The following is a 24,579-nucleotide window of genomic DNA, read 5'->3' as shown; positions in this document are numbered from 1 at the left end:
TCATTTCCTCATAAGCTAACAAACAGCACACGCACTAACAAATGCATACGTGTTAAATAAACAGGGTTCTTTAATAGGATTCTGTTGAAAAGACATATGCAAATATGAAATATTTTTTAAATATGCAAAAATGTTTTCACCTAAACAAACCATTTTATGATACTGAAAACATAAAAACAGAAAGTATGTCAAATAAATACAAAATATTTCATATTCTGAACTTTTGTAGGTCACTAATCAAACTAATCAAAGACATTAATGAAAAATGTTTTCAGTTCAATTTTCACACAAATTTGTCTTTTGTTAATGCATTTTTTATTAATAAATTAGACAAAACAGAAGATTTTTCACTAGTGATCGCAAGACTTTTGGAGCCCACTGAAAATTGTTCATGATTTCAGCATTGTATTATTCAAGTTGGCCAAAGAAACAACTGCAACATGTACCAGTCCAAGCTAGCCGTTTTAAAACCCTCAAACTTTGTCCCATAAACAATTTCCCTTTAGCCATAATTCAAACCAAATTCTATCATCAGAGGAATCTTAGAATTACAATAAGGTGTGTTACAATAAACCAACTTTAAACAAATCATAGTATTAAAATTTGATATAATTATTTATTTTAAAATGCATAACAAATACACACAATTCATTATGTACAATCAGATATGCATTTAAATTCCCAGTGAAGATTAGTCCTTACGGTCTGATACAAAGGCAAACGATCCAGACTCTCTACTACATTCTTGTGGCACAAATGAGAAAATGCACTTCAAACAGTCTTGAGTCACTCTATCTGTGATAGAGCAACATTAATACATCTTCAGTGGCCAGTCACAGTAACACAGTCCTGAGATCTGTGACTGACCAGATCAGCCAATCCAGGCACAGTGTCGTAACAGAGCGAGTCAACGTGAACATCAGCTCTCCTACTGCTGATATTCTTTGAGAATGTTGTTAGCGATGACTAATCTCTGGATCTCGCTGGTGCCTTCGTAGATCTCTGTGATGCGGGCGTCACGGTAGTGTCTCTCAGCAGGCATGTCTGTGACGTAACCCATCCCGCCCAGCACCTGGATGGCCTTCACATTTCAGCAAAATACTCATGTTAGTGCATTTACAGTATGATGGGTTTAGAAATAAAATATCTATTTGATGATTACCTGGTGGGAGACAAACGTAGCAGCCTCAGATGCAGCCAGTTTAGCCATAGCAGCTTCCTGCAGTACAAAAAAACACACATTTTTCATGATATTCATTGCACCACTAACCCCAAGTTTAAATAAACCATTAGCACATTTACCATAAACTTCACAATAGTTAGTTATGAGGAAACAGACTAACCTTAGTGAAAGGTTTCTTTGCGTCCCTCAGCATTGCAGCTCTCCAGGTGAGCAGTCGAGCGCTCTCTATGGCCAAGGCCATGTCTGCCAGTTTAAACTGAAAGAGACATTTATAGAGAAACGTCAGCAGCTGAATCATCCCAGATGAAAGATGAAAACACTAAAGCTTTCCACTTTCCCTCTGAATGTCACACAGGGAGTGTTTGTGGTGAGTTACAGTCAGTATATCACCTGTATCGCCTGCAGTTTCCCAATCGGAGCGCCGAAAGCTGTTCTTTTATGAGCGTAATCAGCCGCACAGTCCAGCGCTGCCTGAGCGATACCAAGAGCCTGTGCTGCGATACCAAGCCGCCCGCTGTCCAGAGTTTGCTGTGGGATGGAAAACAGCTGCATTAGATCCCATGTAAACAAAGCAAATGTGAAAGAGCTTTAGTTTTATAACTTGACTAAAATGAAATGGTTTTATTTACAGTAACCGACAAAGGTTGAAATGGTACTGCATTCCAAATTCAAAATATTAAAGAGAGTTGTTTCTCCCAGCCCATTCTCCTTAGACTCAGCAATCACACAGGTTGCCAGATTGAGGACACGCAACAGGAACATGCGCAATTGACACTGTACGCTGATGAGCTGATTTATCTGCATTTTAATATGCTTCTGGACATAGAGGTTTTTAGATGGATGGCTTTTTAGGTCAGGTAGAATTTGCAATGTCTGACGCAGTTTATTTGTTGGCTTCCATGGTTGCCATACGCTGTGTTTTCCACCAACTGGCAACCCGGGGTGCCGAAATACTATTGGGTAAAACTGTCAGTAGGTGGAATTACACAGACCAAAACAAAAACAGCGATTCCAACACGGAACGCACATTTCAAAGTAGAATAACTGGCTGAAGCATTGTTTTTCAGGTGAAACAAAATATGTTTCTCCTAAATATCTGCAAACATATTGTGCTATTTTTATGCTTTAGTACAGTCAAAAAATGACATACAGCACCTTTAAAAGCATACCATTGCAATCTTAAAGCCCATTCCGCGCTCTCCCAGCATGTTGCCGAGTGGGATGTGGCAGTCTTCCAGAATGATATTGGCAGTCGATGAAGCTCGAATTCCCAGTTTGTCTTCTTTCTTCCCTAAAGACAACCCCGGATGAGGCATCGGCACTAGGAAGGCACTAATTCCCTGATTTTTAAGTAAAATAAAATTGTATAAATAATTATACAAGTAAATAAATAATGTCTTTTTTCATTTGAAAATTCCCAATTCACCCTATGAATACATAAAATCAAAACAATTTCAGCTCTTTACATTTTTATGAACTTAAATTACACTGTATAATCAGTCGTTTTCAAATCAGTTCATTCGTCGCACACGAACCTTGTGTTTTAAGCTCTTGTCTGTTGTGGCGAAAACGACGGTGGCGGAAGCATCCCAGCAGTTGGTTATCCAGGCTTTGGTTCCGCTCAGAACCCACTCGTCTCCCTCCTGCTGTGCCAGTGTTGACGCCGCACCTGCATCGCTGCCGTTTCCTTTATAGCGAAAAACATATCTTCAGCACAACATTTCATACCACACTTAGATGAAAACAAGCTCTCACTGATGTTAGCATAAAAATGGCAACTCTATGGATCTGTAGATGTAGAGCATAAATGAAATCATCTCAATAATCCACATCTGGTGGTTGTGTGAAGGAGTATGAGTGCACCTGTGTTTAGAAAGCAGACAGATCTCATGGAACTGCAGCTGTGTTTACCTGGCTCGCTCAGAGCAAAACAGCCAACTCTTTCCCCCGTGGTGAAGGGAGTAATCCACTGCTTTTTCTGTTCTTCTGTGCCAAACTTCAGAATTGGACCCAGGTACAGCGACTAAAACACAGCAATTCGATCGCATGCGTTAAATCTCAGCTAAATGATAATGAAAAGGACAGGTTTGATACTTAGAGATTCAGTTTAGTAACCTGTAAAGTATGAGCAATAGTGATTCTATATAATATAGTCATATAACGGAAATTATTATGTTTTACGTTAATATTTACTCAATTAACGTTACCAAAAATTTAGACAGTCGTACAAATGTTTGTGAATCACTCTGCATTGGTCGCTTAAATAAACTAGCTGCAAATGCATCCAGCGGCATATTACATGCACACAGAGTCGCTCATGAGCTGCGAGTGACACTGCGGTAAGGATACAGTAATAATCAGTAACACTACTGACCTCTCCGTGCTTTGAAAAGCGCCGCCATCTTGGCTCTGATGTATCTACTTCTTCTTCTTCTTCTGTGGATTTATTGGCGGGTCGCATCCCAGCTTTTAAGGTGCATACCGCCACCTCCTGTGCTGGAACTTAAACTACTTCAGTCTGTGTGCATTGAATTTATTTAATACACGAGTTTCACAATTTGAGTTGAATTACTGAAATAAATGAACTTTTCCACGACATTCTAATTTATTGAGATGCACCTGTATATATATATATATATATATATATATATACACAGTATGAGAAAAAAATAAGTATCAATATAATAATTATACATATATGTATGTGTGTGTGTATATATATATATATATATATAAAATTATGTCTCAACTATATTTTTCAAAATATAATTTGAATTGATCAAAAACATGGTGTAGGATTGGAAGATTGGAATTGTATATTTAGCAAAATATGTTTGGACATTTTTTAAATATTTTAAAATATATCTAAAAATATTAAATATTAAAAATATTTTTTGCTATTAATTGCATGAGTTCTTTAGGCACTGCATAAATTCATTGTTTAACCATATATATTCAAATACAGATTGAAGTTTTAAATGTGCACTTAAACAGATTTAGAAGAATTAATTGACTCACAGAATAAAAGACGACTCACATTATTCACACTGACGATGACTCCGGTCGATGCACATCCTCTGCTGAGCTCTTCCACGGCCAGACAGTACGCCAGATAATCCATCCCAGCTCCACCCAGACTCTCTGGTACCTCTACAGCCATGACACCCATCGCTCCCAGTTCTTTTACCTACACCATCCAAAAATCAACCACAATCATCCTCATGTGCTCTAATCGAAAGACAGTGAATACTGTGGAGCTCCATGGCTCAAGCTCCTTTTACCTGCTTGGCTGGGAACTTGTGATCTTTGTCCAGTTGAGCAGCGATTGGCGCAAGTTCTTTTTGAGCGTAATCCCTACATGTCTGCCTCATCATCTGGTGCAACTCTGGCAGCTCCGCAAGCTGGCTCAAACAGCGAACGCCATGCCCTACCGCCATGCCCAGAGCTGATAAATACAGAAAAGAAGATTATAGTAACATGTATACTGTATATATTTACTAAATGAATAATGATCAAATGAAACGGCAACATAAATATGATTCCGCAGAAATAAGTTAATGATAAAGCAGTGAAATCATAGATACATGGCAATTAGGGCTGCACGATTATGACAAAAATCATAATTGTCGATTATTCCCTTGAAATTGTAATTGCGATTATTAATTACGATTATCACAATTTACACTGAATGATGTTTATGCCATTTTTTGATGCAACTGCATGCTGTATTTTTATATGAAAATAAACAAGCTGAAAACACTAACTGAAAAACCTTTAGTGCTTTTCTATAGTATTAAGCCTCAAATGTCAAATATACATCGGATTGGTTTCTTCTTTAAATTATAAAAAAAGTAAAAATATGAATGGTATTATAATGTTATACTAAAACTAAAACAATGGAAAAACCCTTAAGATAACATGTAGAAAGAAAAAAAACATATCTTAAGCGTGCAGAATAACATAAGTGGACTTTGAACGATTAATTGCCGCTTTGAACGATTACATAATTGTGGCATCCATAATTGTAATTGCGATTAGAATTAATTGTGCAGCCCTAATGGAAATAAAATATGCATAAATTGCAACACTAAATCATAATCTAATCAGTAGAAAATATTTGAATATTACAGTATTTTACATAGTAAAATTACAAAGAAAATCATGAAACTTCCATGGCTAATGTACAAAAAAACTATATATGTTAGTTTATATATATATACTCGTATTTCACTAGTAGCATTTATATGTTAGGGTAGTGAAATACGAGTTTATGCGCATGCGCAGAACCTGCAGAGTAAAAGTAGGTAAAAGGTCATTGTGCACTTTCACACTATCCAAAATAGCTGTAATGAGAAAAAACGCATTCAAATTGTAGAAGTGTGCTTCTGTATATGTATAATCAGTTAGATAAACCAACTCTGAATGCATAACGCGTGCATTTCTTCAAGAAACTAGCAGGAGTTTGACTGTTTGTTTACTCTGAGTGACATTTGTTTTGAATGAAACAGTCAGATGTCAGGGTAAAGGTCAACCCCACATATGACAATAAACCATCCACAACAACACGAACATAGGAAACTAACATTTCAGATTTCATACGTGTTCGTGCCTAATCATGGAGAATCATGAAGTGAATTTTAATAAGGTAAGCACGTGATTATTCTTATTCTATTTATTGACTATTTTATTAATGGTCTTAACTTTAGACCTAACCGAAACAGGGTCATATAACGGAAATTATTATGTTTTACGTTAATATTTACTCAATTAACGTTACCAAAAATTTAGACAGTCGTACAAATGTTTGTGAATCACTCTGCATTGGTCGCTTAAATAAACTAGCTGCAAATGCATCCAGCGGCATATTACATGCACACAGAGTCGCTCGTGAGCTGCGAGTGACACTGCTGTACGGATACAGTAATAATCAGTAACACAATACACATTATGTTCAAATTATGGAATATAAATCCCATGAGAATTATATTAAAACCAAATAGCTCTATTAGCAAAATTAAGATATTTTGAATATTTAAATTTTCCCTGGACATTTTTTTTTTTTTGTGGGGGAATTTGTGTATTTAAATGTTAGAAAAGGATAACAAGAGAAGTCAGCTTTTTTGTTTTTCCAAAACATGTTTATTATTGGCATCATAAAAAGTCAGTTAGATGTCCGGGACAATTTAAATGAATCTATTCTGGGGGGAGGAGTCAGAGAAAAGGGGGCGGTACGGGGATAAAAAGCACCATGAGAAGGCTAGTCGCTATGCTACAGGACCGCAGCGGGGTGAGTTCACTGTTTAGCGGTGGTCAGATTGAAGAAGCCGCGCTGGTGGAACTGCATGTCCCTCACACGGCGCATGGACTGAATCTGAGGCTGGAAGGCGCAAAACTCGTTGTAGTGTCTGTAGTCGCCGCACTCAAACAGATACTGGTAGCCTCTGTAGCCGGGGTACTGGTATCCCACCCAACTTCCAAAAGAGGAACAGAGTGTGTAAAACATGGGATAGTATTGCTCTTAGCCGTTAATTGAGTTTTGATTTGGTACTCACGCTCCACCGGGAACCCTCACGCTGCCCACTCTGTCGCAGAAGCCATGCGCCCACAGGGTTGGCACGTCATCCTCCTGGATCTCCATCTTGTTGCCCTGGAAGTCACACAGCTCGTACAGGCAGATCTTGTGCTCCATGGGGTCCTGTAGGCATTTGGACCAATTAGCAACATGCATTTGAATACAATAAGGAGAAGTTGCGATGCTCTCCCAAGTGTCCTACCATGCGGATGGGTCTGAGGGACATGAGACAATCACTGCGGTAGCTGTTTGACCAGGTGTCCCAGCGAGGATACTCGCCCTTCTCCAGGATGAACATCTCGCCACGGAAGTTAGTCTGCTCGAAGGCAACAAAGCTGAAGACATGGACAGCAGGGACAGATGTGTACCAAACAGTGGACGAGGAAAAAAAAAGAGGGATAGAGGGATGACAGCATGAGTACGGAGGGAAAAGGATGGTACCAGCTAGATATAGCTCAGGGTTATAGTTAAGAAAACTGAAAATGAAAAAGTGAAAATACATTTTAAAATATTTTTAAAATATAATTTTCATTTAGTTTAACTTTATGTACTAAAATAACTAAAACTCAAATAAAAACGAGTAAAAACTATATAGGCATATTAAAAAAATAATAAAAAATGACAAAAACACAAAACAAAATACTTATTAAAATAGAAAAGTAAGTCAAAATACTGATATAAGCTATAAAAGTATCTCAAAGATTTAATTACAGCCTCTATGTTTTCCCCATCCACATTAGAAAATATCCGTGACTTACGGGCCGCACTCAACAATGATACTGCGGACTCTGTCCATTCCGCGTTCACAAACGTTCATGCACTCATTCTGGACCTCCATCATCCTGCCCTGGAAGTTCTCCTGGTCGAACAGGAAGATCTGCAGGAGACGAAGAAGTAGAGCATGACCAGGTTTCCCACTTACTTTCTTAATTTCACAATTAAGCCTGATTTTGTGGATACTCTTACAAATGAAGTTTCCAAAAGGATTTTTCTGCAGCGATGCCATAGAAGAATCATTTTGGGTTCCCCAAAGAACCTTCTTAAGACCGTTAAAGAACTTTTTCTATTATGCACAATGGAAAGTTTCCATGGATGTCGAAGGCTCTTCATGGAACTATAGAAGCCAATAAAGTTCTTCAGAACCAGAACAGCTCTTAAAATAAATTTTTTTCTTAGTGTGAAGTATTTTTTGACTATCTAAAGAATATTTTTCCACTACAAAGAACTTTTTGTGCAATGGAGGTTCTATAGATGTTAAGCGTTCTTCATGGAAGTCAAAAAAGAACGATTTTTTTCTTTTTATTTGTTGAAGAATCATTTGGGTTCCTCAAAGAACAGTTCTTTAAAGAGCATTTTATAAAGAACCTTTATTGCAATGGATTTTAAAGGTTCTTTGTGAACCATAGATTCCACTAAAGATACTTTACTTATAAGAGTGTAGGTTTCATGCGAATCACAATGTCTGTAAGTGGTCTGTCTGACAAAATCCGATCTCTAAAACCAGATACTTACTTTGTAGTTACCCATGAATCCGGGGTCTCCGGTCTTGGAAGCCTTGCTGGTGGCGGCAGGGGCGGGAGCTCCCTTGTCCTTGGCGTCAGTGCCCTGGTTGGTGGTGGACTTGGCGGTCTGAGACATGATGAAGGGGTTCAAGAACGTCTGTGAGAAAAGAGTAAAGGGTGGGAAAATGTCATGAGGCTTGAAACTGGTGCGTATACTCCAAAACATCCATGTGGGACTGGTGTTGTGGGACAGGGGTTGAATGTTAGGGATTGTACGGTTTGGGCTTCACATTTCAAATGGTTCCAATCCCTGAAAAACGAGTGAATCCAGGGCAATTTCCTACTAGATCTGTGAGATGGTGAAGGGACTCAGCTTTTGCTGTATCCGTTTTACCTGGGCTCTTACCTGCTTGAGTACAGCTGTGCTGGGTTGGCTGGCTCGTGCTGGCCCCCTCTGACCAGTGCTCTAACTTTTATACCCTGGCAAGGGGAGTACAGAGGCGCTCGGGGTACAATAGAAACACGTCGTCATCAGACTTTGCCTGTGCCAAAGCCGCAGGGTCATCGCATAGCCCAGAAGGCTCTCCCCGCAGCGCCCGTAAGCGTTTTACTGTCAATGAAAAGCCCTGACAATGGCACTTTCCCTCTTAGCCGGTGCTCTATGCTATAGGTTACATATGGACAGGGGTCAGGGGTCACGTGATCCTAATCCACTCTACTTTGCTCTCTGACTTTGCTCTGAGTTTCACAAGAAATACACGCTGTGATGTTTGCACTCTGATATACACTCTGATTTCAAATGCATTACAATATATATTTTGTGTGCAATTATAATCTTCATCAAATTAATTTATATATAGTTTTTTATTTTTAATATATTTTAAATATACATTTTTTAATATATATATATATATAATTTTTTATAATATATATTTTTTAGGTTTAATGCATTATTATTAGTAGTAGTAGTAGTTAATACTAGAGAGCTTGTGATGTTTATACTGTATATGAATCTATATTTTAACATATAATGCATTATTATTATTATTATTATTATTATTACTATTGGCCATAAGAAAAGTTTTTATATATATATAAAATATTGTGTTCATTATTATTATTCTTGCTACAAAATGTTGGCCATATTAAAATCCATACCTGACATCCATTAATGGTTTGATCCCAGTCATTCAGATTCTCATGATTTTTAGGCTTAATATTATGTTTTCAATGGCATCTTTTAGGTCGTGTTTGTGTCTTGGTATGTGTGATAGCAGACACAGAATGAGCTTGTTATGCAACAGAAGGATCCCACATGGAGTTGCACAGAGTCTCACAGGCACTCTTTGAACATGCGGTTTGAGATATACGGCTACAATCTTCTCAAATGAATGCTGCAATAGCCCCGTAACAACTGCAATGTATCTTTTGAGAGCCTCTCCTTACTCTGACTCACTGATTAGCAATAACCTTTGAAAGCACAGTGATAAATAAAGAGCAGTGTACAAACCTTAACATGCTTTAGCTTTATAGAAGCCTTACAGTTTTCATCTAATTGTATATAATAAATGTTTTTTATATTCTGACGTGAACTTTTTTTGCTTGCATTTTATGTTCGAAATTTGCTATATGCATTAAATGTATTCTTCTTCTTCTTATTATTATTATTATTGTTATTAAAGTTGTTTCGTCACAGTCAAAAAAGTTTTTCTTTTTTTTTTTCATTTTAGATTACATTCCTGCAATGTTAATGAAGGCCAGAATTCTATATTTATTGATTAAAACTAATCTAATTGACTAAAAATAATCTGGAGTGGTTTAACATTTCTCATTGCATCGGCTGTGGGGATGAAGACCACAACTCCCATGATTCCACACTCAGTCACGGCATCATCAACTAGCCTTCCTTTCTTTGTTTGTTTTGAATACGCGCCCTCTAGTGGCAAAAAATTACATATTGTGCCTTTAAATGTAAAATATAGCAATAACATATACGGTAATACCATTCAAAGGTTTGGGGTCAGTAAGATGTTTATTTTAAAGAAATGAATGCTTTTATTTAGCAGGAACACATTACATTTATCAAAAGTGTCAGAAAAGACATTTATAATTTTACAAAAGATTTCTATTTTCAAATTAATGCTGTTTCCAAAAACATATTAAGCAGCACAGTAGTTTTCAATATTATTACAATAATAATAGATGTTTCTTGAGCAGCAAATCAGCATATTAGAATGATTTCTGAAGGATCATGTGACACTGAAGACTTGAATAATGATCCTGAAAATTCAGCTTTGCATCACAGAAATAAATTACATTTTCAAATATATTCAAATAGAAAACAGATTTTAAATTGTAATATTATTTTACAATATTATGGTTTTTACTGTATTTTTTTGACCACATATATGCAGCCTTGATGAGCATAAGAGACTTATTTCAAAAACATGAGTCTTACCCAAATTTCAGAGAGAACATGCAAAGCTATTGTAAAATGCATTAGACTTATATTGCATTTACATTTCACATTACATTTTGAGAGGTTAACATTATTTAAAATGACAGGTGATACTTCAAGTAATTCATTTAGGTCATAGAGGTTCATCTGAGAAAAAAACAAAAACCTTGAACAATATAATATATAGGTGAAGCTGATTTAAAAAAATTTTTTTTTTTTTTTGTTTAATGCATGTTAATAGCTTTTTTCACTTTTTGTTTTCACATCTCCAAACTATTAAAAAACCAAGACCAAGATCAATTATTTTCCTCAGCATATTTAAAGGTTATCTAAAAGTTTGATTTACCTAATTATCCTGGGCCACAAACAATGGATATTTTAAAACTGTATATTATTGTACAAAAGCTAAATATATTACTGTGTAAATCCTAATACTTTTGAATCATTTAGTATCTTTTATGATGTTATTTACTGTAAGTGTATGACATCTTCACAGCATCACTGTAGAGTAGACCTCCCCTGCTGCTGTCAATCATTATTTTCAACGCATTCACTGAACCAAAACAAGAGCGTCATATATGGAACGTGTCCAAGACCAGCACATCTCCCCCTGCACATGCACCGTCTCAGATCCGCGTCGGCCCTTGACACGTATATGCATGTGACTCGCGTGTGTCCAGGTCCGAGCGTCCAGGCAGGGATAGTGTGGCGTTTGCACTTCTCCAGCTGTATAGATTTAACCCCTCCTTTGTCAGCTGGACAATGGTAGGTCCCTCCCTCGCTGCTGAGCCGGGGCTTTTACTGGGCCCTTTGCCAGGGGAGGCTTTAAAAGGGTACATGCACATGCCCAGCTTTCACTCTCACATCAGGACGTCCCAAGGGCATCGAAGCGAGGTGAGTTCTTCTCCGCTACGGGCCTGTTGTCTGTCCCCCCACCTCCCTCATACGTTTACACCACCACAGGCCTCGGCTTCTTTTAGAGAGGCCTTCCTGTTTGGTCCGATAACTTGAGAATGACTCAAAAACAGAGCACATAGTCAGACCGTGCTGATGTAAAGTCTCATTTAGTCTAATTCAGATGCGCATGTCCATGCTTGTGGTGTTTAGTGTGTGTGTGAGATGTATGGGGTGTTGATTTGTCATCACTATTATCTTTAGTGAAGTTTCATAGACTAATTCTATGTTTAATCTGGAACTTTGAACTATTTGTATCCACTTGCTCTTTGTTTTCAAGCAGACGAGATGACTCACCATTGCACCAAGTTCTCTGGCCATTGGAAGGTATGCTGTCAAAAATTATTCGTTCTGAAGTTGTTAATGAAAAAGAAAAAGACTATTTCAGTTTTTTTTACTCCAAAATGTTAGTTAATTCAGTGTGTTACTTGTCATTTATTTGTAATTGTTTGTGAAATTTGCTAGCAATTTCTGAGTGAAAATTAATATACACCATTTTTAGTGTATTATATTTTTTTTGTTTTAGTCATTTTTAAAAATATATTTTAAAAAATACTATTTTACAATAAGTGCATTTTACAAAATAATAAAATGCTTCAAAATTTCATGTTTAATTCAATGTGTTACTTACCATTTCTTTGTAATTGTGAAATTTACTTGAAATTTGAGTAAAAATTGCCCGATTTTTCAAAGTTGTAAATCACAAAATTATAACAAAAATGATTGAAATACATTTTACAAGAATTTTTTTTGAGTGTTTCTGCTTCTAAATATGACTAATTCAATGTTTCACTTGCCATTTCTTTGTATTTGTTTGTGAAATTTACTAGCAATTTCTAAGAGAAAATTGACAGTTTTTTTCAAAGTTGTAAATCAAACAATGATTATTGAAGTACATTTTACAAGAAAATACTATACTCCAAAATTTCACATTAATTCAATCTATTACTTGTCATTTCTTTGTAATTGTGACGTTTACTAGCAATTTTTGAGTAAAAATGGTCAGATTTTTCAAAGATGTAAATCAAACAAATTTTACAAGAAAAAGATATTTCCGTTTTTCTAATTTAATGTTTAATTCATTATGTTCTTTGCGATGAAATTTACAAGCAATTTCCAATACACGCCAATTTTTTTCAGCGCATATTTGACACTATGCTGCCACTCATCAAGATCTCCAAAACAAGCTGTTGTTTTCCAAGGAATCTTACATAAGCCCGAAAAGATTGCATTATGATTGCAAGTGCTCCAGGAATGTTGTTATCTGGACGCTTTTGCTATAATTTAATAGTATAAGTCCTCAGATGTATCCGCTGGTGTTGAGTAACTGCTGTCCATTTGGCCTTTTCCCCAACATGCAAGTCTTTAATTGTGCCCTTGAAATCTTTAAAGGCGCCCAACCTCTGTCTTCCAGATCATCGTGTACGACGAGGAGTGTTTCCAGGTTCCAGGGTCGTCACCATGAGTTCCATTTGAACTGATGCCACAATGTTGTTTTAGTAAAAGATGATTTTTCGACGGTGTAAATAAAACGTTATTTCGAGGATGTTCTTCAAGAAAATACTATTTCAGTTTTTCTACTTCAAAGCTTCAAGTTTAACTCAATGTGTGATTTGCTATTTCTTTGTAATTAGAAGAAAGAAACTCCTACAACCTGAGGGTGAGTAAATGATGACAGAATTTTAATTTTTGGCTGAACTATTCCAAGGAAATAAAATGCACTTTCGCCTGTTTTCCGCCAGAGGGAGCATTAAGCCTACAAGCCAAATGATCATGAATAGGAAAGGCATGCAATATAAAATAATCAGGTTTATTGAGAAACAAAATATCATAATTCTCTTTGGAGAATAAACGAAAACGGTCCATAACATGACTTAACTTGTTCCTAGAAGTGGGTTTAAATATCATTGTTTGTCAGATTAAATCATATGACCAGGAACTGAAAGGAGAAACCCAAACAAAAAACGCACTATGCTTTTTTTGTATATGCATTGTTGATAAAGAGGTGGGATGCGCTTACACAACGATTTTTATTTAGATAACATGGCGCAGCCACTAGACTTAGCTACTATGATATAGCCATGGGTTATGAATATTAATTACGTACAGTGACGTACGCCAGTACGCCTAGCAGATTTGCTGAAAAGTGAGTGGGCGCTATTCAGACGGCGAATGAAAAATCCTTCTATGGGGAAGGTTCGACTTATGAATATTAATGAGGTAACATGACTGGGCGCTTCAGGAAGGTTACTAAGCAACGTCACCAAGATCTATTTAATATGCATGAGTCAGCCTTCGCCGTAGTAGTTTTTTTACATACTTAGTTTTTTACGCTTTTGCATTTACATTTAGTCATTTAGCAGGCGCTTTTATTTAAAGAGAGAGCATATGTTGCCTAAATCAATTCAGTTAAAGAAGTATAACAAAAGGGCACTAAAACAACTCGAACAAAAGTGTCATTGAATAAAATCAAAAGGAATTCAAGACTACACACCTCAAAGACTTTGCTTTACTGGAGTCCAGCTCCGCCTCGTCAAAGCGCTCCAGCTCCTGGTTTTGCGGCTCCAGCTCCTTGTTTTGCGGCTCCATCGCCGGGTTTTGCGGCTCCAGCGCCGGGTTTTGTAGCGACTCGGCCGCTGGGAGGAAGTGAAGTTCTCAGAAAAGCCTTTCACTTCACGACGCGCCGTGGGGCTCAGCTCACTCACAAGCACTAAAACAAGAAAATAGTCGTCTATTCCCATCTGGATTAACCGCAGGGAATCCTCAAGAAGCAGTCTCTCCCGGAGGGTCTGAGCGGAATCGGACTGGAGTGTTTTATGTGGACGGATATAGTGTTTTTGTTGAGCGATGTCGGAAGAGATGAAGACTTGGATCTGCGACCCAAACACGGATGGGAAAGAAAAGAGTGGTTTCTCTCGGCAGTAACATCGAAAAATCCAAATCGGATGTCTTTTGGAAGAAAGTACATTTGAAACCCCTGAACGAAGCGTGTCGGGGTTAAAAGCCACGTCGTTTTTCTTCCTCGAAACTCACAGTTTCGTCCGTATAAGCTTGAGTTTGAGACGCACAGCCATGCATATGAAGTTCCGCAAGATCTAGCGCAGAGATTTCAGGGTGAACTCTTTATTTTTGTGTTTTTTTTATTCACAACTAAATCACAGTAGCTGTGTTTTTATGTATATTCCTGTCTTGCAGTTTCATCTTAAGTATATAAATCTTTTTTTTTTTTTTTTTTTTTTAGAAAAGGAAACTCGGATTGCTTTCGTTCACATCTGCTTATTTCCTTTTCTAGCGCCCCCCTCTCTTCTGTAGGTTACAGTCGAGCAATATCTCAGCCGTTTTTTGCTTAGAGCACACCTCTCATTACATAAATAAACTGACGAGCAAGCAAATCCAGTTTAAGAGGGAAACTGCATTGCACTGCACGAGGCAATGGACTTGCCACATCGAAACGCATCTAGTTTAATTTTGGCCCTTTAATTGGCTTCTAAATTCAAGACCACCAGCTTGGATCAGCAAGAGGAGTGACAGGCAGATCTCAACCATCGAACCACAAAAATGGGGATTTGTTTGCGATATTACCAGGATATTTACACACATGCATATGCTGTTTAGATCTTGAATGCTTTTTGGATATTCAGAAAACAATCCAGCTGCTCGTGTCGCATCGCTAGCCATTATTTATGTTTCTCCAACCATTGGGCTTCTGATTTCCACCATCTTTCCGCCTTTTAAGAAGAGGAGGATACATATTACCCTTATTATATGTGGTCTGTTTGCGTGCTGTCAACTGGTTAATGTGATTGAACAGCGTCCATTTTCATGCATTGGTGATTTGTCAGTTTTGCAGCGAGCTGGCTTGCTTTATTTTAATACCTTAATGAGATCGTCTTGTCCGCTCGTTTACGACTCATGTTCTATGTCTTGTTGGTTTTAACGGGATCGCATCGACGTTTTGATTAGAGCATCATCCATTTGTGACACTGACTGGCCAGCTTGCATGTATTTGTAGTTAACCAGCCCGTTATTTCCATTCATCTGCACAGACGGTGGCTTAAATTAACTTGCATGTCATTTTCTGACGGTCGTTACACCGGCAGGTGAGTTGTTCGCGTTAAACTCACCCAAAGGGGGTGGGTGCTGGATGGGGGGTTCGATTAATCGATATTATCGTTATCCCCATCTAGAATTATCATTGTTTTGGAAATTTCCGGGCTTGGAGGTGATGCCATGCACATATATTTCTCCTGTCTGAAACAAGAAGCCATTTCTACAACTCCAGTGGACCTGAGGGTGACGTTGTTTCATAGATAAGCAACCTATAGATTTTCTATTCAGGTTGGATTTTTTTTTCTTCTTCCTTCTGCTTTTTTCGTCTATTTTCAGCCACGATGATTGATTTCTGAGAGACTTCTGAAGGGAAAAAAAAAAACGATAAAAAAAAGAACTGAGGCTGGGATAGATGTTCGCGCCTCTCTCGCGCATCATCATCACCACCACCACCACCATCATCATTACAGCTCCCGCGCTCGTTTCGTGCTGAGTCCGCCCACCGTCCCCTCACGGACGGTTCTGGTACCGTTAGCGGCTCGGTTCGACCCAAAGGGCTCGAAGATGGCGGACCTCGAAGCGGTTCTCGCCGATGTCAGCTACCTGATGGCGATGGAGAAGAGCAAATCGACTCCAGCGGCCCGCGCGAGCAAGAAAATCATCCTTCCTGAACCCAGGTAAGCGAAACGACAGTTGATTCATACTCATTAACATTTTGTTGTGAAGCAGTGGGTTGACATGTCAACATATTGAGGTATCAATTTCCACTGCATTTTGACTGAATATTCGTGCAATTTGGTGTTAAATAAGCGATTTTAAGTGTTCCCTGTCACCATCCTTAGCAATGGCCTCTCATGTAACGTTACACACAGGGTTTACTGTTTACTGCTTTCTTTCGCTTACAGAAAACACCATGGTATTTTTAGACTAGCTACTTGTATATAGCTTAGTAATATACCATGTTATTTAAATACTTAAGAGTAACATGTAAATACGATGTTATGAATATGATAATTAGGCCTGTACAGTACTGACTAGTAGTATCTGATACCGTGGTAACACTACAGTACTTTTTTGTAAGGTTGGCTAAATACTAGTTATTGTGTTAAAAAGCTAATGTCACACATTTTTGTGCTGTGTTTAGTGTTTTTGAGGTTGTTCAGCAGTTACTGAGGCCTGCTGGGAAAATTCCCCCGTGTGAATCAATGGCTCTTATCACCTGTAGATTTACACAGGGTTGAGGGTGATATTCACTGTAAACAGGTCGAAATTCTGACATTGCCTTCACATTTGGGCTTGCATATTTAATAAGGCATACAAATGCCCTTTGTTGGGGTTTTGTGTGACTGTTTTGAATGCTTAGACTGATTTTGAATGCTTCAATGCTTTGGAAGCGTTGAAGCAGACAGTATGTATTGTATTGGAGTATTGTATTGTATGTAATATGTTGAATGTGTTTCTTGCACCTCGTATCAGTTAGCTAACTTTTAGTTTGTGCTTTTGTTTGTCTTGATTAATCATTTTTAATTTAGAGTTTTTAACTTCTGCTTTCAAATGGTAAGCATTAGGTTTACGTTTTAACCCCTTTTTTCCACACAGCCTACATAAATCACAATTTGTTTTCATTGCCTTCGAATTGCACATTGTTTGGAGGACAAAATTGGGCAGGATGTGGAATAACAATTTTGTAAATAACTGATGGAAATGAATTAATATATATATTTTTTCATCCAAATAAGTTAGTCAGTTAATAAAATAATCTTTATATAAAAATTTAATATTTGTCAGATTTAATTAGTTCATATTAGCTAGACATTCAACAATTCTTGTCCCACTGAAAGCAAGGAATCTCATGGTGTCTAGAAGTAGTAAACCTATACTATACATAATTAGATAGGCCTAAAATATTGTTAATTATGGTCTTTGTTGGAGATTATTGTACCTGTCCTCTTGGATATCATGTGAGGAGTCCCTTGTGTGTATTGGATTTTTTTTTATGGCCACCGTCCGAAAACTGTAAAAGTGATAAACTGACTATGGCGTCACATTTTATGTAGTTATTTGGCCATTTACTACCCCATCGGGTGACTGAACATTGTAAATGTTATTTAGACCTGCTTTTGGTAACAAACCAAGGCCCAAGAAATAGGAAATGGTATTTCATATTTCACAGTTTGCTAATCTCATTGGATCACTGTGGTGATACGGCTGTCAGTTTACAATGTAAAGCCTGTGGTTCAACACAATGCTTTTATTGTACAGTTTACATGAGCATGTGTCTCAGTATAGCCTGCGCATTCGTGGAATTGCAGTAGTTGGAATGTTTTTAAAGTTTATATAACACTTAAAAGTGATTAGTGATCTCTCAGTGTAGCTGCAAGTTTTGTTGTCAGGTAAACAGATAAGACTGGTTAAAAGTGCACAGGTAGCAATGCATCCCTTTCTTGGAAATATGGGCAATTAAGGCCATGTTTAGACTTTTCCTCAGCATGTTATGGTATATAGTGTTTCCCAATGTTTAATTACCTAGAATGTAGTGAGGGTTTAACTCAAACTAGGACAGTATTGTAATTTTACTACTGTAGTGTGAAGTATCACTTATGAAAAATTAACATGTCATTTACATTTATTTTGGTGAAATTTTGCAGGACAAAAAGGTATATGTTGTCAATAGTGTAGAGATGCGTGAAGCACAGCTCACACAGAAGTCACTTTCAAACCAAACAGGTCATTTTCTATCAGTCATCACAGCAAATTTTTGTGAACAGTTTGAATCCGTTGTGAATCTGTGTGGGGAAATCTTTTGCTTGAAAGTAGGGCTGCACGATAAATCGCATGCGATATTTAACGCGCATCTTGTCAGAAAGCCGGTTCTGTAATCAGCGGTAAATCTCCATCACGTGCGTGCTTTCACATTGAGCAGCATTAACTACACAGAGCCGTTGTTCACTGACGAGCTGCGCCAAACCACGTTCATATTCGCGCGAGTTTTTGCGCAGCTCGTCAGTGAACAACGGCTCTGTGTAGTTAATGCTGCTCAATGTGAAAGCACGCACGTGATGGAGATTTACCGCTGATTACAGAACCGGCTTTCTGACAAGATGCGCGTTAAATATCGCATGCGATTTATCGTGCAGCCCTACTTTCAAGCAAAAATCCTGATCATGTAGAATCCTATTGGAATGACTGGATTTCACCCATGAAAATTTGCTGAACAACTGTAAATATGACCACACCTTGACAATAGTATTGTATTTCTGTCTTTGGGATAATAATGTTGTAAAAAGATTTTGGTTTAAAAAGTCCACCAGCTACAAGTCAATGCAAAGACTCTGTTCGGTATGATCCCTGAAAATGGGTTGGAGCACCTAATTGATGCGCTTAACTTTAAAATGTACCATGCTCCATAGCTTACAAATTTTTGTGGGAAACGCTGGTATAGATGGAATAATTTTGTTTAACTTGTTGCTTTAATTGCTTGTTAAATGTAAAGTTGCATGCATTAACCTCAGTGTTCATGCTTTTTTTTAGCATGCTAATAGAATTTGAAATTGTGCCACCTTGAGCTTTAAAGACGTTTTTGTTGACGTGATGGTTCTGAAACCTTTAACCGAGAATATCTGAAAGTAGTGCGTTTTAAGTGCTCAGTTTTATTGCTGACCTGCCGATTATTTACAGAGCTTGTCCTTAGTGATTGTCACCTATGTAAACATAACATATAATCCTGCAAAAGCATTCAATCAGGCTTTTTGAAGAGTCTTCTGTGAGTCGGCCAGCATCAGGACACAGGCAGAGTAAACTCGCGGCAAGATTCATTTACGATTAATCATCTTCCTTCCTACGCCAAGGCCAATATAAAAGTCTCTCCTTGGGCCGAGATGATGCATGTGCCGATGGGCTATTTAGCCTCCCCGGATGATGCGGTAATGCGCGGTACGAATCGGAAACGATAACTAGGGTTAGCTTTTCCGTTCTGCAAAGTGGTAAACCATACATCCGCTCCTTATTGTGATTAGTCTGCTTTAGTGGCCCTGTTTGCTCTGAGGGATTACTGTAGTCCGCAGCAGGGCGGCATTACCACAGATCGAGTGAAAGCATTAGCCGTTGACATCAGTGTCCCCATCATTAGCATTATTATGGGATCCATAAGCTTCGTGCCACTCCCAGCTGCACCTTCTGACTAAGACTTTCGTTTACCATCAAACTCTTCTTGTGACACTCAAGCACTTGTTTGTTGTTGTTCAGTAAGCGTTTTTAAACCTCTGTGGTGTAAGAGAACCATATCAATATCCCATATTGACAGCAATGATCCAGCGTGCATAAGAAAGCATAAGCTGATGGTACAACAAAGGCGTTTGTTAATAAATAGAAGGTACTTTGTCCTTTGCCGGCGTAGAGAGATAGCGCAGCTCTGCTACATTCTCCTTGGGCCAGTCGTGAGCCCGCTGGCAGAGAGGTGAGATTTTGACAGCATGACTGGAAGTGTTTGAGGAGCTGGTGGGATTGTTTTGACAGCGAGACGAGTGGAAGAGACTGGAGATTGTTTCAGTCACATGGACGTTGGACCGTGGGACGGAACTGATGAGATTGCAGACAGACAGAGAAAGAGCTGAATGTGTCTGAATCCGGAGAGAGACGGGCAGCGAGAGGTCGCGCATGTTGTGGTTGAATACAATATCTCCTGCACGGGTGCAATCCTGCATTTTAAATTGTATCCATTAGTTGGTGGTTTTGAACTAGTTACCGCTTTTGAGATGCTAAAGGCCAGTTAATGTGTCATAATAATGTAGGCCAGGCTATAAAATATGAATGCGATGCGTGAGTGAAACAACATGTAGTCATCATTAATAAATGAAAAGTTTGTTTATGTCTTAAAAGAGCTCATCGCAGGCTTGAGCTTTCAGCCATTCAAGTGATCTAAATATCAGATTTGGCTTTTTACAGTAATGTGTTAAGTCATTTACTAGGGCAGGGCACTAAAATATTATTTTTAAGCCTATATTGATTTGATATATCCCTACTTATGTATTTGCTCTGAAATTACTTGGACGGGTGTTTCTAGAATTTTTAAAGGGGTCATATGATGTTGCTAAAAAGAACATTATTTGGTGTAATGCAATGTGTTTATGTGGTTTAAGGTTAAAAAAAACACATTATTTTCCACATAACGTACATTATTGTTTCTCCTCTATGCCCCACCTTTCTGAAACGCGTCCGGATCAGCTCCAGGCATGACGAAGCGGATATCGTCCTCTTTTGGAAGGCCAAACAAAGTAGTTTCGCTTTCACTATGAAACACAGCATCTTTGCGGCGGCGGCGGCAACAATACTACAGCAAGAATAAAAGTTATGCCTTCTTTCTTTGCGTGAACATTTGGGCGGCGTTATGCAAATCTTCCCACACAGTGACGTAGACATGTGGGGGCGTGTTTAAAGGAGGCGTTTTAGGTGGGCATTGACAAGTCTTAACTTTTATAAAGAATATCTCTTTGGATTTGAAACTTTAGTCTTTGCAACTTTACAGATCTTCTTTATGCACCAAGTGCTTGTAACATTTCAAAGAGAAAGGAAAAATTGAAGTCGCATCATATGACTCCTTTAATGCTAGAATTAGATGAAATATTTAATGATTTTATTTTATATGCACCAATATAACAAAAACATGGTAACCAATAGCAATATTTGCCTTTGTATAATATAGTTCTGAAGTTTCGGGTCAGTAAGATTTTTAGTGTTTTTAAAGTCTCTTATCCTCACGAAGGCTGCATTTATTTGATTAAAAATGCAGTAAAAACAGGAATATTGTGAAATATTATTTAAATTCAAAATAACTCTTTTCTACTTGAATATATTTTACAATGTTGTTTATTCGTGTGATTCAAAGCTGAATTTTCAGCATCATTGCTCCTGTCTTCAATGTCACATGATGCTTCAGAAATCATTCTAATGTGCTGATTTACTTCTCAGCAAACATTTCTTAATATGATCAATGTTGAAACCTTTGTGCTGCTTAATATTTTTGTGGAAACCATTAAACTTTTTTTCAGAATTTTTTGATGAATCCCGAAACAGCATGTATTTGAAATAGAAATCTTTTGTAACATTCTAAATGTCTTTGCTGTCACTTTTTATCAATTTTATGCATCCTTTCTGAATAAAAGTGTTAAGAATAAAAATTTGTTAAGAAAAAAAAATCCCTAAACTTTTGAACTTATTAAAATGGTATAGTGACATTTTTTTTAATAATGATTCAAACGTATAGTTGAATCAGAGCCATGAATTGATTAATTGAAATGGACAGTTTGTCTTTTCTATGCAATGTTTGCATACTGTCACACTGATATAACTTAACGACTAAATATAAATTTCATTGCATCTTCATAATATTCACAGTATTGCTTAATTTTATATCGCCAACTTAATTACCATAAATATGTAATGAGTTTTCATCATCGCACAGCCCTATTTATATTAGCAGTCCTGTTATCAGCCCTGTCCGTTTACCGTAATGTGTCAGGTCACTCACTACAGGGGTGTCTGTGTCTGGTCCAGGACTGCAGGAGCATGTTTGGGGACACTCCTATCTCCCCTGACCTGCACTCTGACTCTGTGGGCCTGTGGTTGGGTGATAATGAGCCCTCGGAGGGGGTGCTAATTGATTCAGTCTCCCAAACCTTGCTGCTCATTAACACCCTCTCCCAGGGCAGTGTGGCAGCGCCCTCCGTTGGGAAGCGACGGGCGGAGAATTGAGCAGGTGGTTGTGGAGAGACCTAAACTAAGGCCGGGATCGAGGTGGAAGGCCAGCGCAGGAGGCTGACTGAAAAATCCACTTACCTTTCTCTCAGGGCGAGATGGGTCTTAGCTGATGTGGGGTTTTGAACTAAAGTAATTTTTTCCCATTTTCTTGCAGTATTCGGAGTGTCATGCAGAAGTACCTGGAAGAAAGGGATGAACTGACCTTTGACAAAATCTTCAACCAGAAGATTGGTGAGTTTTCTCAATCTTTCATGTTGCTTTGAGCCAGATTTGCCTTGTAAAAAGTTCCGAAGTTCTTTGTCATCATTTCAGATTTGTAATTCTTCGAATAAGCTTCTAAAAAAAAACCACCACAGACCCTTGAGGAGGACATTTTAATAATCACCATGAAGTTAAACAAGGATCTTGTTCTTCCTTTTTTCTTATCTGCCGAGTCAAAGACAGCTCTTTGTTCTTTGTGACCACTGGCCGTTATGTCTGCTTTTCTCTATTAGTCACCTGAACAGTTAAACTCTTTGTCAGACAGCATGTCGTACAAATGCTCTTGTGTTGTGGTGTGATGAATGCATATGCCCAAATAACCTCAGGTACCTAAGTGAAAGCATGCTTTTTTTTCCACTTGGTGCTTTTGGAGAAAAGGCATTTGCTGAAATGTGTGAAGTGTGAGCTGTGAAGGCACCATGGGAACACGGCAGCCAGCCCCAGATTTTGATTAACTTTAATTTTTACTTACTTCTGTGTCTGAAGTCCCAAGTGAGGATCTGCTTCAGTGGTTTCTCTCTCTTTCTTGACTTTTTTTTGCACACATAGACAATAACACGCTGATAGTGCCTCGTTAGGGTAGCTGAGATTCTTATCACCTGTTTTAACAAACAAAATGGTTAGATTTGTTAGAACAGGGTTTCCCCACCTGGGGTTTGAGAGTTGATGGAAAAACTAGTAAGTAATTAAAGGAATATTTCACCCCAAAATTAAAATGTGCTGAAAAAAGTATTTGCCCTCAGGCTGTCCAATATAGAAGAGTTTGTTTTTTCATCAGAACAGATTTGGAGAAATTTAGCATTACATCACTTGCTCACCAATGGATCCTCTGCAGTGAATGGGTGCTGTCAAAATGAGAGTCCAAACAGCTGATTAAAACATCACAAGTAATCCACATGACTCCAGTCCATCAGTTAACATCTTGTGAAGTGAAAAGCTGTGTTTGTTAGTAACAAAACCGTCATTAATGTTTGGACTCTTGTTCTGACGGCACCCATTCACTGCAGAGGGTCCATTGCTGAGCAAGTGATTTAAAGGGGTCATATAATGCGATTTCAAGTTTTCCTTTCTCTTTGGAGTGTTACAAGCTGTTCCTGAATAGATAAGATCCCTGAAGTTGCAAAGACTAAAGTCTCAAAACCAAAGAGATATTCTTTATCAAAGTTAAGACTAATGCACTGTGTCAGCTGGCCAATCAGAGCAGACTGTGCTTGTCGGAAGGAGGGACTTTGTAGAAAACTAAGCGTTTGAGAGAGGCGGGGCATAGAGGACCTACAATAATGTACAGTATTTGAAAAATAATGTGTTTTTTGAACATTAAAGCATGTCAACATATTCTATTACACCAAATACACAAAATAATGATCTTTAAAAAAGCATCACATGACCCCTTTAATGCTAAATTTCTCCAAATCAGTTTGGTTGAAGAAACAAACTCATCTTAAATGGTCTGATAGTGAATAAATGTTAAATGTTGGGTATACTATTCCTTTAAATCATAAAAATTTAAAATAAAAAGAAATAAAATGTTGTATTTGTTTATCTGCATGTCATGTGACCATTAATAGACCATAGAACAGTAGACATGCAAATGTGTTAAATTATTAAAGTTTTAGAAGATGGAAATGGACCAGACTTCTGTTAATGGTTTGTTTTCTAAAGTTCTTAGAGTAGTTGTAGGTAGGGTTGTGACGGTGAGGACAAATTAGCGGCAACTGCCGCAATTCGGCGTCAAGCAATTGTTCGTTTGAGTTTTCCCTCTTTTCCCCGGATTTCTTGGCTTTCAAATAGCTTGAAAAAGCGCTGTGCATGTTTTACTTTCACTTTCAAATTAGCGGCAATT

General features: G+C 37.9%; 3 protein-coding genes and 1 long non-coding RNA gene across 5 annotated transcripts in view; 2 read left to right on the top strand and 2 right to left on the bottom strand.

Annotated features, from left to right (window-relative positions):
* Positions 1–321: 321 nt before the first annotated feature.
* LOC107741687 (short-chain specific acyl-CoA dehydrogenase, mitochondrial-like) lies at positions 322–4,624 on the bottom strand. Its single transcript, XM_016554460.1, has 9 exons — positions 4,465–4,624; positions 4,221–4,370; positions 3,095–3,206; positions 2,719–2,870; positions 2,353–2,523; positions 1,574–1,711; positions 1,344–1,439; positions 1,163–1,219; positions 322–1,081 (listed from the first exon to the last, which is right to left on the bottom strand). The coding sequence occupies exons 1-9, from the start codon at positions 4,618–4,620 to the stop codon at positions 929–931; spliced, it is 1,185 nt and encodes a 394-aa protein (XP_016409946.1). The 5' UTR covers positions 4,621–4,624; the 3' UTR covers positions 322–928.
* A 1,697-nt stretch (positions 4,625–6,321) lies between these two features.
* Positions 6,322–8,764, bottom strand: LOC107741660 (beta-crystallin B1-like). Its single transcript, XM_016554429.1, has 6 exons — positions 8,664–8,764; positions 8,268–8,414; positions 7,514–7,632; positions 6,958–7,090; positions 6,736–6,878; positions 6,322–6,654 (listed from the first exon to the last, which is right to left on the bottom strand). Exons 2-6 carry the CDS (start codon positions 8,391–8,393, stop codon positions 6,477–6,479), a joined length of 699 nt encoding a protein of 232 aa, XP_016409915.1. The 5' UTR covers positions 8,394–8,414; positions 8,664–8,764; the 3' UTR covers positions 6,322–6,476.
* A 2,787-nt stretch (positions 8,765–11,551) lies between these two features.
* Positions 11,552–13,138, top strand: LOC107741686 (uncharacterized). Its single transcript, XR_001640223.1, has 3 exons — positions 11,552–11,609; positions 11,953–11,996; positions 13,084–13,138. It is a non-coding gene; the product is annotated as an uncharacterized LOC107741686 (long non-coding RNA).
* Positions 13,139–14,890: 1,752 nt separating this feature from the next.
* The window catches only part of LOC107741659 (beta-adrenergic receptor kinase 2), a 58,666-nt gene continuing 48,977 nt past the window's right edge, over positions 14,891–24,579 (top strand). For both annotated transcript variants that reach the window (XM_016554426.1, XM_016554427.1), the window contains exons 1-2: positions 14,891–16,396; positions 22,630–22,706. In XM_016554426.1, coding sequence (XP_016409912.1) covers positions 16,284–16,396; positions 22,630–22,706 — 190 coding nt within the window. In that variant the 5' untranslated portion in view covers positions 14,891–16,283. The remainder of the gene's footprint in view (positions 16,397–22,629; positions 22,707–24,579) is intronic.

The sequence above is a fragment of the Sinocyclocheilus rhinocerous genome, unplaced genomic scaffold (assembly GCF_001515625.1).
Source record: "Sinocyclocheilus rhinocerous isolate Xijiao unplaced genomic scaffold, SAMN03320098_v1.1 scaffold886, whole genome shotgun sequence".
Lineage (NCBI taxonomy): Eukaryota > Metazoa > Chordata > Actinopteri > Cypriniformes > Cyprinidae > Sinocyclocheilus > Sinocyclocheilus rhinocerous.
This window is presented reverse-complemented; position numbering and strand designations above follow the sequence as displayed.

Bases quoted from the DNA above. Each gene is read 5' to 3' on its own strand.
- LOC107741687 (XM_016554460.1), bottom strand. From the start codon at position 4,620: ATGGCGGTAGGGCATGGCGTTCGCTGTTTGAGCCAGCTTGCGGAGCTG. The intron at 4,371-4,464 runs GTAAAAGGAGCT...TGGATGGTGTAG, and splicing joins ACAAGTTCCCAGCCAAGCAG to GTAAAAGAACTGGGAGCGAT. The intron at 2,524-2,718 runs GTTCGTGTGCGA...CTTAAAAATCAG, and splicing joins ACAAGAGCTTAAAACACAAG to GGAATTAGTGCCTTCCTAGT.
- LOC107741660 (XM_016554429.1), bottom strand. From the start codon at position 8,393: ATGTCTCAGACCGCCAAGTCCACCACCAACCAGGGCACTGACGCCAAG. The intron at 7,091-7,513 runs GTAAGTCACGGA...CCATGTCTTCAG, and splicing joins ATCATTGTTGAGTGCGGCCC to CTTTGTTGCCTTCGAGCAGA. The intron at 6,879-6,957 runs GTAGGACACTTG...AAATGCCTACAG, and splicing joins CCCTCAGACCCATCCGCATG to GACCCCATGGAGCACAAGAT.